Here is a 15,986-nt window from a genome sequence, read left to right on the forward strand (position 1 = left end):
CGTGCAGAAGGTTGTCTTCTGAGCATGGGTGACAACACTGGGGCTGGAGGAGGTGGCTCTGAGACCTGGCCCGGCTCAGACGTGGGCCCAGGGGCAGGCCCGGCTCTCTGGGAATCAAGGCTTTCGTCAGGGACATCGTGGCTCCACGGATGATCTCCAATGCTTCTCCCAAGTCTCCATTTTTATATATAATCTACATATTTTCAAAGGCTTTTCAAGAAAATTGTTATTCTTTGAAAATGTTATTACATCTTTTTTGCTTTTTGTGTTTCAAACAATAAGCCATTTACATGAAACAAACATTTTTAAGAGCGTGTTTGATCCTGCGACTGTTTCACCATGTGCTATTCTAGTCCTCTGTTTGGAACACAAAAATCATTTCCAAAGCAACTAATTATAGTATAAGTCACAAGTGTTGGATTACTGCTGCTAGTAGGAAATTAGAAGCAACCATCATGCAAATATTAAAAGCTTCTTATTTTTGAAGTTCTCCCCAAAACTAGTACAAGATAAAAAAAAATGCAGGAAAGACATATACAACATCCAATATAGAAATGAACTTCTCAAGTTGGCTTTGTGAGTGATCAGCTTAGCATGAATCGGAAGAGAATTATTTTCTGTCTGGGACTTTATACTTTCCCTGAAATCGGTGGAGCCTGTTTGTGTGGATCTATTTCTGGTTCTCTTTTCTGTTCTGTTGGTCTATGTATCTGTTCCTCTGCCAATACCACACTCTCTTGATTACTGTGTGTTAAGTCTTAATATCAGGCAGTGATTCCTCCCACTTTCTTCTTTGTCAACATTGTTTTCGGTATTCTAGTGCCATGCCTCTTCATCTAAATTTTAGAGTCAGCTTGTTCATGTCTACAAAACTTGCTTAGGTTTTAATAGGGATTGAATTAAGCCTATGGATCACTTTAGGGAGAACTGACATATTTACTGTGTTGTGTCTTCCATTCTACAAACACAGGATGTCATTCCATTTATCAAATCTTTGATTTCCTTCATCAGCATTTTGTAGTTTTAGACATACAGATCCTATACATATTTTTTTTAATATATATATATTTATTTATTTATTTGACTGCATGAGGTCTTAGTTACAGCACACGGGATCTTGTTCCCTGACCAGGGTATGAACCCGGGCCCCCTGCATTGGAAGCACAGAGTCTTAGCCACTGAACCACCAGGGAAGTCCCCCTATACATATTTTGTTAACTGAATACATGCATTCGTGCATGCTAAGCCTCTTCAGTCATGTCTGACTCTTTGTGACACTATGGACTATAGCCCAACAGGCTCCGCTGTCCATGGACTTTTCCAGGCAAGAACATTGGAGTGGGTTGCCACTTCCTATTCCAGGGAATCTTCCTGACCCAGGGACTGAACCCATATCTCTTAATGTCTCCTGCATTGGCAGGCGGGTTCTTTACCTCTAGCATCACCTGGGAAGGCCAACTGAAGTAAGTATTTCATTATCTTTGGAGTGAATGTATATGGTATTACATTTTTAATTTCAATTTCTTCAGGGTTTGTTGTCAGTTTATAGAAATGCAATTGACTTTTGTATATTGGCATTGTGTCTTGCAGCCTTGCTAAACTCACTAGTTCTAGAAGTTGAAAAATATTGTTTTCTTATACATACTCTAAGACTTCCTATATAGACAATCATACCACCTACAAATACAGCTTTATAGCTTCCTTTCCAATCTATATACCATTTATTTCTTTTCCTTGACTCATTTAGTGGCCAGAACTTCCACATTCAGTACTAACAAGTTGTTACTGATCTTTTTTTTTAAATTTATTTAATTGGAGGCTAATTACTTTACAATATTGTGGTGGTTTTTGCCATACGTTCACATGAATCAGCCATGAGTGTACATGTGTTTCTCCATCTTGAACACCTCTCCCACCACCCTCCCCGTCCTATCCCTCAGGGTCATCCCAGTGTACCAGCCCTGAGTACCCTGTCTCATGTATCGAACCTGGACTGGAAAGCATTCAGCCTTTTACCGTTTAACATACTGTTGGCTGTAGTTTTTTTTTCTTCTAATAGATGTTCTTTATCAAGTTGGGGTTGCTCCTGTTTATTTCTAAATTCCTAAGAATTTTTATCATGAATGGGTGTTGGATTTTGTCAGATGCTTTGTCTGGGTCAATGGATATCGTCATACTATTTTTATTCTTTAGCTTGATCATATGTTGGACCACACCGATCGATTTTCTAATATTATTAAACCAGCCTTGCCCATCTGGAATAAATCCCACTTGGACATAGTATATAGTTTTTTATGTTGTTGGGTTTGGTTTGCTAATATTTTGCTGAGGAGTTTTTACATCTAAATTCAGGAGTGATATTGGTCTGTGTGGGGTTTTGTTCTGTTTTTTATTCTTCGTCTGGTTTTGGTATCAGGACAATACTAGCTTTGCGAGTATGACTGGGAAGTGTTCCTCCTCTACTTTCTGAAAGGGGTCATATACAACTGGTGTTAATTCTTTCAACAGTTGGTAAAATATTCCATGGAAGACATCTGGCCCCGCAGATTTCCTTATCAGGAGATTTTAAATTAAAAGTTCAAGGACTATTCATGTTATCTATTTCATCAGAGTTGGGTTTTGATAGTTTGTAGTTTTCAAGAAATCCATCCATTTCTTCCGAATTTTTGAGCATAAAGTTGTTTATAGCATTTCCTCACTGTCTTTTCGATGTCTGCAGAATCTGTACTAATACCTTCTGTTCCATCCTGATATTGATGATTTGTGTCTTCTCTATTTTTATTTTTGTCAGTCTTGCTAGAGTTTGTTAATTTTATTTTTTTTGAAGAATCAACTTTTTTCCATTGATTTTTGCTGTTGTTTTCTATGTTTCATTTTCGTAGGTTTCTGCCCTTATCTTTACAATTTCCTTCCTTCTTACTCACCTTTTTCAGGTTTCTTGAGACGGAAGCTTAGACTGTTTATCTGAGGTCTCTCCTCATTTCTGATGTAGCGTTCAGTATGGCACACTTTCCGCTTGGGACCGCTTTAGCGGCATCCTTCGCCTGACACTTTGAAAAGAATGTTTTTCTGTAACACTTCGTCAGCAACAGCCAGAGTTGCTCTTGGCCCACTGAACAAAAAACACCCTTGGTGATCTATGCACAAGCACTCACCTTGAATCACAGACAGATTCTCTCACACACTGCAAGGAGAACTCCAGGGCACCATTACACCAACACACTCAGATGGCAACGAAGCTCAAACGTGAACTGAACAAGCAAAACACTCTTCCTGCCTTGGTAGAAATGCTCTTCTCAGACTTTGCACACCTCTGGAGAGAGGGCAGGGGTACTACTAAATCTATTCCATGCCTTGAAAATTCTATGCTGTCTTATATCCTTACTGGAGAGAAACTGAAATGGAAGAAAGTGCGTCTTCTGGGAAGAAGCACAGAGAAAGCTGGGGTGAGCAAAACACGCAGGTGCGTTTGTGTAAAGGTGTAGGGGAGGGAAAGAGACAGCGATTCTCTAAGAAAAGATGCTCAACATCAGCAGTCATCAAGGACGTGCAAACCAAACCGCAAAGATATCACTTCATACCCACGGGGATGGTTAGAATAAAAAAGAGATAAACAGTATTAGCAAGAAGGTGGATAAACTGGAGACCTGTGCACTATTTGTGGGGTATAAAATGCTGCAGCTCTTTTGGAAACTAGTTCAATAATTCCTCAAAAAATTAAATATAGTTGCTACTGCTGTGATATGAATTTCACATTTAAAAATGGTTGAGGTGATAAATTTTGTTATTTTACCATAATTTTAAAAAGTTAAACATAGAATTACCATATGACTCAGAAGTTCTACTCCTAGGTATCTATCCAAGAGAAATGAAAACATATTTCCATATAAAGTTTTGTGCATGAATGTTCACAGCAGTATTATTCATAATAGTCAAAAGATGGAAATAACCCAAATACACATCAGCTGATAAAGAGGTAAACAAATGGAATATGGAATATTATTTGCTTGTTTATACTAATATATATATATATATATAAAATACATTATTCCATAGAAAGGAATATTATTCAGCCACAAAAAAGAATGCAGTATTGATACATGCTTCACCATGGATGAACCTTGAAAACATTATGTTCAGTGAAAGAAGATAGTTACAAAAGGCCACACTCTGTATGATTCCGTTAATGTGAAATGTCCAGAACAGAGGAAAGTGTGGAGACAGAAAGAAGATGAATGCTTTCCGTGGGGCAGGAAGGGTGAGGACTGACTGCTCCTGGGGGGGGGGGGCGGTTTCTCTTTAAGGAGAGGAGATGCTCTGGAATTAGACAGTGGTGATGGTTGCCAACCCTTGTGAATGTGCTAAAACCCACTCAATTGTATACTTTAAACGGGTGAGTTTTATGTGAATAAAATCACAATTTTTAAAAGAGTACACAGGACACACTAAGGAGAAGGGCCTTTCCTGGGAGCCCGGGAGGGGAGCCAGCTCCGGGACTTGGCAGCGCCGGGTCAACCCAGCCTCTCAGAGCCGCTGAGCTGGGGGCGGGCAAGGAGGGGCGGGCAGGGTCTGAGCCTGCTCTTGCTGACTTTGGACCTCAGGACAATTGCATCCTCAAGAAATGTGATCATCGCCTTAGATGGGAGGAGTTCTAGGCTTCAGACTGACAGAAAAAAAGCCTAAGTAGGCAAAACGAAAAAGCAAGAAGGAGCCGGCAGTGAGAAGGAAGAGGGGTTAAGTGCAGGCTTGTGTTGCCCCCAGACAGCAGCTAAGGGTGCGGGGGGCTGACGCCAGGGTCTCCACCAGGCTGCCTGCAGGCAGCGGGTTCTGTCTTCCCCGACTGACACTCATCTGGAAGGCATATGTGACTTTCACTTCTGATTTTTTGATATTTCTGTACATTTTTTAGTAATTGACGTCCCTTCTGGAGCTGAAGAACAACCACCTCTTTCATACTTAGGAGATGCTTGGCATCGTAGCTATCTACTCTTTTCAAAAAGATTAACCACTAGAGAAAAACATAATTTCTTATTGAAAATAGGTTTGGACCAACTTCAGGTTTTTAAAATCATGCCTGCATTCCTGTGGATCTGATACTGTTATGAGCACGTATATCTTACCACTGTGAAGTCAGGGTGGAAAATACATCCTCTCTCTCAGATTCCTGGAACAACTTCAAAAGTTCTGGGTCCCCAGATAAGTGTGCAAGAATGCGCAATTCGATCTGCGAGAAGTCTGTCAGATAGAGCTCTGCGTTAATTCAGAACCTATCCACAACACACCTCATTGTTGCCGCCCACCCCAGGTGACCTCAATCTCCCCTCCCCACGGGGAATCAAGGTCGGCACGCCCACCTCCCACCTGCCGGGCCCCTGGGCGTCCGGGCTCTTGGCCATCCCTGGGGCTAAGAGTCCCTGTGACCTCTTCCATCAGGCTGGCAAGGCCTCCAGGGGGCCGCACTCATTGACTGATTCATCAGAACATCAGAGGTTCAGAAAGGGCTCTCTGTGCCAGGCTGTGTGCCTGGGGTGCGCTAGTGAACAAGACAGATGACGGCCCCTTCCTGTGCAGAGCTGCTACTCGAGGAGAGGGAGACGGTTTGGGTGAATGATTCGGTGTGTGAGAAGGTGAGCAATGAAACAGGAAAGACAGATCGAGGGAAGGAGGTTCCAGAGTGAGTGTGGGTAGGGAGGCAGCAGGGGCAAGGAGGTGGAGGAGGGAGCAGGACCATGCTGGGCAGAAGGCTCCACGCGGGGCTGGAGGTGGGGCTGCGGGCAGAGGGCAGAGGGCTGCAGCGAGCGGGAAGGGGCGCCAGGGTGACGGGGCAGAAGCGGGGCGGGGGTGGACTTGGGGGGCCTCGCAGGGAACCTGGGCTCTAGATGCAGTCACGTGAAGAAGCCCAGGAGGCAGAGCTGTTCTCGTCTACTGTGCATAAGAAACCTCTGCTTCATATAAATATCTGCCTCGGGATTTACCTTAAAGAATGAGTTCTGTAAGGGCCTTTGGATTATTCAGTTTCTAAATATTTGAACATGTGAATCACAACGTGGGCTCCAGTGACATGGCGTGCCTACTGTGGCCTGCGCCTACCTGCTGCCAGGAAGGTGTGGCCTTCGGATGAAACAAACGCCGTCCTTGGGGAGATGGTGAGTTCGTCCTCTTCACCTGAATCATTATGAGTTCAAGAGCACTTGGTGAACTGATCGTGAGCTGATTCATAGCTATTCCGCACACAAAGTTATTTTAACATCACTCGGAAGTCACAAGAGTATTTTTCTAATTTTTCTTAATGCAATTTTAAAACATCCTTAAGACTGTTGAAAGGAAACTAGATTTTCTGCTGTTAAAATTTCCTATTCTGTGCAGAATTCTTAGTGAGGGAAAGGTCAAACACTGACCCTCTGTGCCCTCTGTGCCTCGCCAATAGGAGGCCTCCTTCAGGGAAGGTCTCCCCATGGAGCGTACGGTGAAGGGCTGGCGGAGGCCAAGCTGCTGCCCACCTCCAGGAGTTCTGCTCACGTACAATGATGTGCCCGTTAGAAGGACTGCTCATGGCGCTTCACTGTCTGGCTTCGACCTTCTGGAAGCAGCAGTTCCCGAAGCCAAGGGGGCAGGAGCTTACTGGGAACGGGCCACAGAACCCAACTTTGCTCAGGCTTGACCTTTTCTTTTTTAGAAATGTCATCACCCGCGTGGCAGTGGGGTGGGTCGAGAGAAAGAAGAGTGTTGCTACGCTTTTACAAACATTTCCAGTAATTTTCAGACCTTAATAAAAGCCGGCTCCATCATCTGTTTCTTCTCTGTTGGGAAGCTGGCAGGGAAGAGGTGGTGGGAGGGGAGCCGCTTCCCTGTTGTAATTATCATCTATTTTCACTTATAAACCGCTAGAGGGGAGGGGCCATACCACTTTAGCTGAGTTTTATTTTTCAACGTATATTTAAATCCTGGTCATGCAAATACAGAGAACTTCAGGAAAAAAAAGCAGTTACTTTAACAGAAAAACAATTACAAACATTTCTAGGCTCTTAAAAAAATGTTACTCAAGATTTTTGTGAAGTAAAAAGAAATGTGTTACCTTTAAAACTTTGAGGTTTAGTTATCTGAATTGGGTGCTTGGAGATACCTTGGATATTCTGCGAATAATAAAGGGGAAACTGCTTTAGTTGAAATATCTTCTCTTAATCTGAACCATTTAATGGCATTTAAAATGTGTTACAGTTTAAAAATATATATATATATTTTTATTGGAGAAGGAAATGGCAACCCACTCCAGTATTCTTGCCTGGAAAAGTCCATGGACAGAGAAGCCCGGTGGGCTGCAGTCCATGGGGTTACAGACTGAACACATGTGGAGAGTGGAGGGAGATGGGTTGGTGGCAATAAACTGGAAGAACTGAGATTATATTTATGTATTTGGCTGCCCCAGGTCTTAGTTGCAGCATTTGAAGTCTCAGGGATGGCATCTGGGATCTAGTTCCCTGATCAGGGATCAAACCTGGGCTCCCTGCATTGGGAGCTCAGAGTCTTTGTCATTGGACCACGAGGGAAGCCCCTAAAATGTGTCACATTTTATTAAACACTAACAAAATAACTAACGCCAATGTATTATGCATATGTGTATCAATACTTAATACAACTAATACTGAAACATAATTTTGGTGGGGAGACCAAAGTATCAATGTAAAGTCAATATACAAAAATCAATTCTATGTTTACATAGTGCCAATGAATAATTGGACACTGAAATTAAATAAACAATGCCATTTATATTAATAACAGCACTCCCAAAACATTTAGGTATAAACTTGTATGTTGAAAACTACAGAACCCTGATGAAAGAAAATAAATAGCCCAAATAAATGGAAAGATATACCATGTTCATGGATTAGAACATTCAACATTAATATGCCAATGACTCCCAAATTGATCTGTAAATTCAATACAATCCTAATTAAAATAGTAGCAGTATTTTTCTTAGCTATCAACAAGCTGATTCTATAAATTATGGATCATAAATATAAATGTAAAATGCAAAACTCTAAAACTTTTAGAAGAAAATTTAAGAGAAAATCTTTGTAATCTTGCATTAGACAAAGAATTTTTAGATATATCCCTTCAGCATGGTCCATAAAACAAAACAATGAAAAACTGGACTCTATCAAACTTACTTTTGTTTTTTGCAAATTACGTTGGATTCAAAACATATAAAGAACTCTCAGACTTCCCTGGTGGTTCAGTGGCTAAGACTCTGCCCTTCCACGCAGGGGTCATAGGTTCAATCCCTGTTGAGGGAACTAGATTCCACATGCCCCACAGTATGGCCAAGAAAAAGGAACTCTCAAAAAAAGTCAGCAATGAAAGGTACTTCCAGAATGGTAGAGTGAGGAGCTTGCCAACTCATTCTATGAAGTGCTACCCTGATGCAAAGACCAGATACCAAATACAACATCCTCCATAAACAGGCACAAGGATCCTCAATCAATATTAGCACACTGAAACTAGTAACATACAAAAAGGGGTTTGTACACAGCCGACCGGGATTTATCTCAGAAGTGCAAGCGTGGGTTCAAATCCAAAAAAAATTAATATAATACACCAGATTAGTAGAATAAAGGACAAAAACACATCATCACCACAACAGAACATAAGCCTTCAACAAAAATCCAACACTCTTTCATATTAAAATATTTCATTTTCTAGGAAGAGAACTTTTCTCAAGTTAATAGAAGAACACCTACAAAATTAACTCACTCTGAGTAATGTCAGGGTCTATAGCTGTATAAAACAGAATATGTTCTCTAGCTAATAGCATGTCAAACTAGGATCAGACCAGACTGTAACTAACGTGCTCGGCTAAAAGCTCTTGGTGATCACAGCTTGGTGTCAGCTCACCTGGCAAGCAAGGACTCGGCTCCTAAAATCATTTCCCTTCCACAGCCCATAAAATGTCTGCTTAATGAAAGTTGCTTTACCAATGGAAAGAGGGATAAAGAAACTTATTTGTCCTGAGAAAGCAGAAATGTGATTACCTTTTGCTAAAGGAAACTTTTTATAATTAAACGCTACTTTTTATGTTTTACAATATAACAAATAATCAAATAACAGTGAGTGCTCACGGTCGTGTCCCGACTCTTTGTGACTCCATGGACTGCAGCACGCTAGGTTCCTCTGTCCGTAGAATTTTCCAGGCAAGAATACTGGAGCGGGTTGCCGTTTCCTACTCCAGGGGATCTTCCCAACCCAGGGATTGAATCTGGGTCTCTTTCATCTCCTGCATTGGCAGGCGGATGCTGTAGCACCGCACCACTTTGGAAGCCCCATAAAAACAACAGAAACTTCACTAAATATCTAACTGTGTAGCACACTTTGCACACTACATAACGCTCTATAGTTTGCACATTTTAAGGAGAGTTAAAATGTGTATTTTGTCCTTTGATCATATGACAGAATGCATGGTGAGAAGGGGCTTGAAGGGTATAGCTTTTTTTTCCCCCACCACGGCTGACAGACATGAGCTCAATTCCCAGGCACCCTCACTCATCTCAAGCCTCTCTTCTTTTCTGTTATTACATGGAAGCCGCTCTGCCCACGGTGAGCAGAAGGAAGGCTCTGGCATCTGACTGTGGCAGAGAACCTCAACCTTGAACACCGTCTGTCACTGTCAAGTTGCAGGGAAACAAGAGTTTAAGGCTGAGTTCCCTTAAGTTAATCTTAAAACAAGCCAGATAAAAAGGTTGCTCACGCTGACTGGAGACTAGAGGAATGTACAATCACCAAATAAGAAAAAATAAGTTACTTTCAATCAGAATTGCTTTTATGAAGTGTCCCAAATATGTCTAGAGGTAAGTTATTAAATCAATTGTTAAAGATAGAACCACAATATTTTGATGGAGAACACAAAAAAAAAATCTATAAAATCTTCTATCATGGTAAATGGTTTTTGTTTTTTTTTTTAATAAAAGTAACCGTTTTATTTTAGAACAATCTTACAGAAAAGTTCAGTTCAGTTGCTCAGTCGTGTCCAACACTTTGTGACCCCATGGACTGCAGCACACCAGGCCTCCCTGTCCATCACCAACTCCTGGAGTTTACCCAAACTCATGTCCATTGAGTCAGTGATGCCATCCAACCATCTCATCCTCTGTTGTCCCCTTCTCCTCCCACCTTCAATCTTTCCCAGCATCAGGGTCTTTTCAAATGAGTCAGCTCTTCGCATCAGGTGGCCAAAGTATTAGAGTTTCAGCTTCAGTATCAGTCCTTTCAATGAATATTAAGGGTTGATTTCCTTTAGGATTAACTGGTTGGATCTCCTTGCAGTCCAAAGAAACTCTGAAGAGTCTTCTCAGCACCACAGTTCGAAAGCACCAATTCTTTGGCACTCAGCCTTCTTTAATGGTCCAACTCTCACATCCGTACATGACTACTGGAAAAACCATAACTTTGACTAGATGGACCTTTGTCGGCAAATTAATATCTCTGCTTTTTTAATATGCTGTCTAGGTTTGTCATAGCTTTTCTTCCAAAGAGCAAGCATCTTTTAATTTCATGGCTGCAGTCACTGTCCACAGTGATTCTGGAGCCCAAGAAAATAAAGTCTGTCACTGTTTCCACTGTTTCCCCATCTATTGGCCATGAAATTATGGGACTGGATGCCATAATCTTAGTTTTTTGAATGTTGAGTTTTAAGCCAGCTTTTTCACTTTCATCAAGAGGCTCTTTAGTTCCTCTTCACTTTTTGTCATTAGGGTGGTATCATCTGCATATCTGTGGTTATTGATATTTCTCCCCACAATCTTGATTCCAGCTTGTGCTTCATCCAGCCCGGCATTTCACATGATGTACTCTCCAGAAAATTTAAATAAGCAGCAGTGACAGTATACAGCCTTGGAGCACTCCTTTCCCAATTTTGAAACAGTCCGCTGTTCCATGTCTGGTTCTAACTGTTGCTTCTTGAGCTGCATATAGGTTTTGCAGGAGACAGGTAAGGTGGTCTGATATTCCCATCTCTTGAAGAATTTTCCAGTATGTTTTGATCCACACAGTCAAAGGCTTTAGTGTAGTCAATGAAGCAGAAGCAGATGTTTTTCTGGAACTCCCTTGCTTTTTCTATGATCCAACAGGTGTGAGATCTGGGTGCTGGGTGTGCTCTCTGCCAGGGGTGTCACTGCTTCTAGGCCCTCTAGGCTGACAAAGAAGGAGATAGGTGTGTGTTTAAACTGTGTCTGTATGGAGTTAAAGGGGAGTCCACCCTGCTGTCTCCAACTCTGGTCCACCACCACATGGATCACTCCAGCCTCCTCCCTAGTCTAACAGGAGAAACCTGGCTTCTGCCATCGGTGACGACGTCACTCTCCCGGGTCCACCGGGCCGTGGGCAGGACCAGGTCCACGAGCCTCGGGGACACTCCAGAGTGGCTGCAGCATGGGCACACAGACGCGACCACACGTCAGGAGGACTGTGTGGAAAGGCACCCAAACTATGGATACTGAAAGCAAGTGGGACTTCATTCTCCTATAGGGCATAAAATTTTCTGCTGATGAGGTGGACATCGAAATGAATGAAAACCACCTCCCAGTCCTTTGTGTGGAAACCCTGCCAGAGTCCCCAGGTCCCTGAGACGCCCTGCGGGAAGTGCCGGGGCTCCGCACTGAGTCCCTTCCTCAGCCTCCGCCTGCTGCTCTGGAGGGGTGACGGCTGGGCACTCGGGGCGCATTTGTCTTCATGGTGGACTCTGGCACGTGTAAGAAAAATAAGAGAACTGATCTGGAAAAAACTCAATGCTAACAACCCTCAGTCCACATTCAGCGACAGGCGAGGTGCAGAGGTGTCATCTGAAGTCTCTCCTTTGGCGTCTGTCGGAATGTCAGCAGTTGTTTTAGCAAAAACAGGGAACAATTTGACCTGTGGAGAAGGCAGCCGCGCCCGCGGGCCTCTCCCGCAGCCTCGCTGCTCAGGCGCGCCGGTTCCACACTCCAGGCAGCCGGGGAGGCGATGGGAGCCCAGGCGCGGGGACCGCGGCGTCCTCGGATAACCCAGGGCGGGCCGCGGCTTCCTCTGCCCTGCTCTCCAGTGGAGCGGCTCCCCGTCTTCTGAGCGCTGTGTGGGACGCCCGCCAGGGGCTATTGGGGTAAATGAAGAGCCGGGCTCCCCAGGACGCACCCCCGAGGGCGGGCCTCCTTTGGCCGTCGCCTCCCCCATCAGCCCGCTCCGACTCCTCTCCGGAACGCGGCCTTTCCCCGCTCTTCCGGCCCTCCCCTCCCCTGCTCTGCGTTTTCCAGCGTTCATCGTCACCCACACCACGGCCAGCTGAGCGTGTTTGCTGTCGGTCTCGGGCCCTCCACCCCCAGGCTCCACGAGGGCAGAGGTTTTGGTGCCCAGCGCTTCTGTGAAATGAATGAGTGAGGAGAGGCAGGAAGGGAGGCGGGCAGAGGAGCGGGGGTCCAGACTTCAGCCTGAGAGCCTGGGCCGCAGGTGGGCCTGAAGAGCACCGGGCTGGCACCTGAGAGGCTTCCTGGCTGCGGCCCAGGAGGCTGGTGGATGGAGGAGGGTGAGAAGGGGGGAGAGGAGAGACCAGGAGGCAGGCCCCACAGGAGCTGGTCCTGCCTGAGGCACCAGGGGGCTGAGACAGGGACTGTGACTCCGTGGGGTTTTTTGAGAGATCTGAAGGAGAGCTAAGTAAAGAGAGATGTGAGTGGGCAGCTACTGGTGGGGAAGGGGTGTGTGCAGGGGGCCCAGAGGAGGGAGGGGCATGGGGCTGGTGAGAGCAGCAAGGAGGAGGGGGCTGGGGAAGGAACTAGCCTCCCCCTGCACTCCCCCCCCCCACCCCCACCCCCAGGGGAACAGGAGAGGGACCATCCCTGGGAGGAAGGAGAACCAGCCCACCAGCAGGGGGACAGTGTGGGCAGCCTGGAGCGGAGCCAAGCGCTCGGCCACCAGGGAGAGTCTGAGCCTCTGCCAAGCAGAGGAGGAGGGAGGCTGGGCCCCGTGGGGCCACAGGGCGTCGGGCAGCGTGACTCCAAGAACAGGCTCCTCTCCCGGCGGCTCTTTGACTCTGAAGGTCTGTTCAGCTGCAGGTCACAACCAGTGCTTTCAAAGATGAGCTTGGATAGAACAAAAAGCAGCAGTGTGCGCGGCTAGGTGGTACCTGCCCCTAATCACCTCCACCCACCAGGGCTCCGTGAAGGCGGGCGCGTGGAAGGGGCTGTGACTCCGCCAAGGACCATGAGGCGACGGACCATGTTACCCCAATGAGAGCAGGAAAGTAGTAAGTCACCAAAATAACAAAACACAGAGGCTTAAAAATCTCACTTGGGTTCAAATAGTGGTGCAGTTTTGGCCATAACTATCTAATTTATGAAAATCTTGCTAATAAATATTTTGATAGATATTTAAATGATATCAGGGCTTCCCTGATAGCTCAGTTTGGTGAAGAATCCGCCTGCAGTGTAGGAGACCCCTGTTTGATTCCTGGGTCGGGAAGATCTGCTGGAGAAGGGATAGGCTACCCACTCCAGTAATCTTGGGCTTCCCTGGCGGCTCAGCTGGTAAAGAATCTGCCTGCAATGTGGGAGACCTGGGTTCAGTCCCAGGGTTGGGAAGATCCCCTGGAGAAGGAAAAGGCTACCCACTCCAGTATTCTGGCCTGGAGAATTCCATGGACTGTATAATAGTACATGGGGTCGCAAAAAGTCAGACACGGCTGAGGAACTTTCACTTAAATGATATCACGTGGGAGGGATATTAATAAGCAAAGCTGAAAAATTCACACACGAACAATGGAAAGAGCAAGACTAGATTATTCCAAACGAGCCACCGTAACATCTGGTAGTACAGATGAGCACTGGGCTCAAACACAGAACAGGGAGAGCAGGACTCTTTGTTTGGGGCACAGTCTGAGCCTGAAGGCAGGTTTCTGAGACTCCTCACCAAATGACAAAGTAAGAACAACTGGCCCACTGGAAGGCAGACTAGAACATCTGCTACTAGGAGCAAAAAGATGAGGAATAAGTACCCCTTTTAGTGCATTCAAAGAGACATTGGTTAAATTAAACTTATGTAGTAGGTTTAAAATTTGTGACCCTTATTTCTGCTAAGAACGTGAAAAATACCACGATCTTGCCACTTGGTTTGGGCCTTGCAGCTCTTTTTCCTTTTCCTTAGAAAACAGCACTCCAATTTTCACGAGGGTCCCCCTCCCCACTTTCCATCAGCCAGCAGAGCCTGTCCTCTGGCCACGGTGACTAGCTCAAGGATGACCAGTGGCTATTCCAGACAGAGATGCAAAGACATGCTTGCTGAGAGTGTCTGCAAAAGGTGTTTCCTCCTCCTTTCATGGAAGGGGCATGGAGAGACACTGCTCATTTCCACTGGAGAGAAACTAAGCTGGTATCCCCAAGACCTGCTTAGATGCTGAGAAAGAGAAGCTGGGAGATAGGGGACAGAAGCTGGACCTGCCCATATGACTTTGGCTGCTAGATCAAACCTTGCCTGAAGCCAGCCCTTCCTTGACCTTCTTAAGTCAAGTATGCTGAGATTGTTGAGGTCAATTTAGTCTGATTTGCTGCCACTTGGAGCTGAAGGTATTTGAATGAATATGTGGACTAGCGGTGTTTTCATCACCAGTTTAGACGTGGGGAGAGGCACCCACTCAGCAAAGGATGAACGGTCCTCCAAGCCCAGCCTTTCTCCCTGACTTGTCTCAGTCATGCCCCTCCCACTCCGGGTGGCATCTGTGGGGAGGAGCCTACAAACCCACAGTATCAGGAAGGGGTGGGACCTATGTCAGTAGCCTGGGGCTACCTGCCCTCACTGCTTTGGCTGATGAAGCCAGTTATCACACCACGGCCAACATCTAATGGCCCCTCCTCTGCCGACCTGGTTCCGGCCTTGGCTCTGCCAGATACTGCTGATCTGCTGAAACTCAGGTCCTGGACTTGGGCTTGGACTGTCCATAGCCCCCGCCGTGACCTGTTCAGACCAGACAAATGTGGTAGCCCTGCATTTCCACACTAGGGGACCCAGGACCCAGGGACTTCCCAGCCCTCACTCAGGCCCTGCGGAGTCTTGGTAGGAGAGCCACTTCTGGTTCTTGCCCAAGGCTCATGCCCCATCTTGGCCTGGAGCTCCTGGAAACACTTCCTTCTCCCAGGCTTCTGGGCTGGAAGCAAGCCTCAGCCCTGTGGCTTGCAGCTTGTGTCAGCCTACCCTACTCTGGGTTTCTCCCCCAGAGGGCCTGGCGAGGCCCTTTTCAGAGGCGTTCACAGGTGCTTGCCTCCCTCTCAGCACTTCCTCCAAGACCAGGAGGAGTTCCCTGTGAAATGGACCTGCCCGTATAGCATACTTGCATACCTTACATTATAAACTCTGAAAGATAGTCTTGATATTTAAAGGGGAGCTTCTGAAAGGGGGAAAAAAAAAAAAAACCCACTTTCTGACAGTCTTCCTGACACTTTGTTTCCGCTGAACACTTTCACAAGTTCCATGTTGAAAGCCAGAGCCAAACACAGACTTCTTTATTCTCAGCTGTATCCCCCTCTCCCTCTGAAGAAACAGAGGCCTCGGCCCCAAGAGGTGCTGGGAATGAAATCCACAGAAGACAGTGTTTTGAAAGCTTCCTTGTGTAAGCAAGGCTTTTGTTCATTTAAAGCTGCCAATTAGGAGACTACACTTCCGGGAAGGTGTGAGGGTGCTCTCCCACCCCCCCACTGGTACACCCGGAGGCCCGGATGAACCAAGGCGGGCGAGCAGGGGGACAGAATGAGGCAGACTGGCTTGGGACCACAGGGGCAAGGGTTATTAGTCCGATCCCCCACCGAGTCCCCCCAAACTGAGCACGTGCTAAATAAGAGACAGCTGGATTAACACGCAGAAAACCCCATGGTCTACAGGGATGAGATCTCCTTTCAGAAACAAAAAGTGCACAGGCAGCCACGCATCCAGGTGAAACTTCACCCTCACACAGAGACGGGCGCTTCACCAGCGCTAAC

At 45.8% G+C, this 15,986-nt stretch overlaps 1 protein-coding gene across 1 annotated transcript in view; it reads right to left on the reverse strand.

Moving 5' to 3' along the window:
• HAUS3 (HAUS augmin like complex subunit 3) overlaps positions 1-15,986 on the reverse strand; it is a 159,122-nt gene that overhangs the window by 58,335 nt on the left and 84,801 nt on the right. Inside the window, exons 17-19 of the mRNA XM_061145370.1 lie at positions 7,076-7,133; positions 6,091-6,165; positions 5,121-5,235 (exon numbers count right to left, since the gene is read on the reverse strand). Of these exons, the coding sequence (XP_061001353.1) occupies positions 5,121-5,235; positions 6,091-6,165; positions 7,076-7,133 (248 nt within the window). The remainder of the gene's footprint in view (positions 1-5,120; positions 5,236-6,090; positions 6,166-7,075; positions 7,134-15,986) is intronic.

This window comes from Dama dama, chromosome 6 (assembly GCF_033118175.1).
Source record: "Dama dama isolate Ldn47 chromosome 6, ASM3311817v1, whole genome shotgun sequence".
Classification (NCBI taxonomy): domain Eukaryota; kingdom Metazoa; phylum Chordata; class Mammalia; order Artiodactyla; family Cervidae; genus Dama; species Dama dama.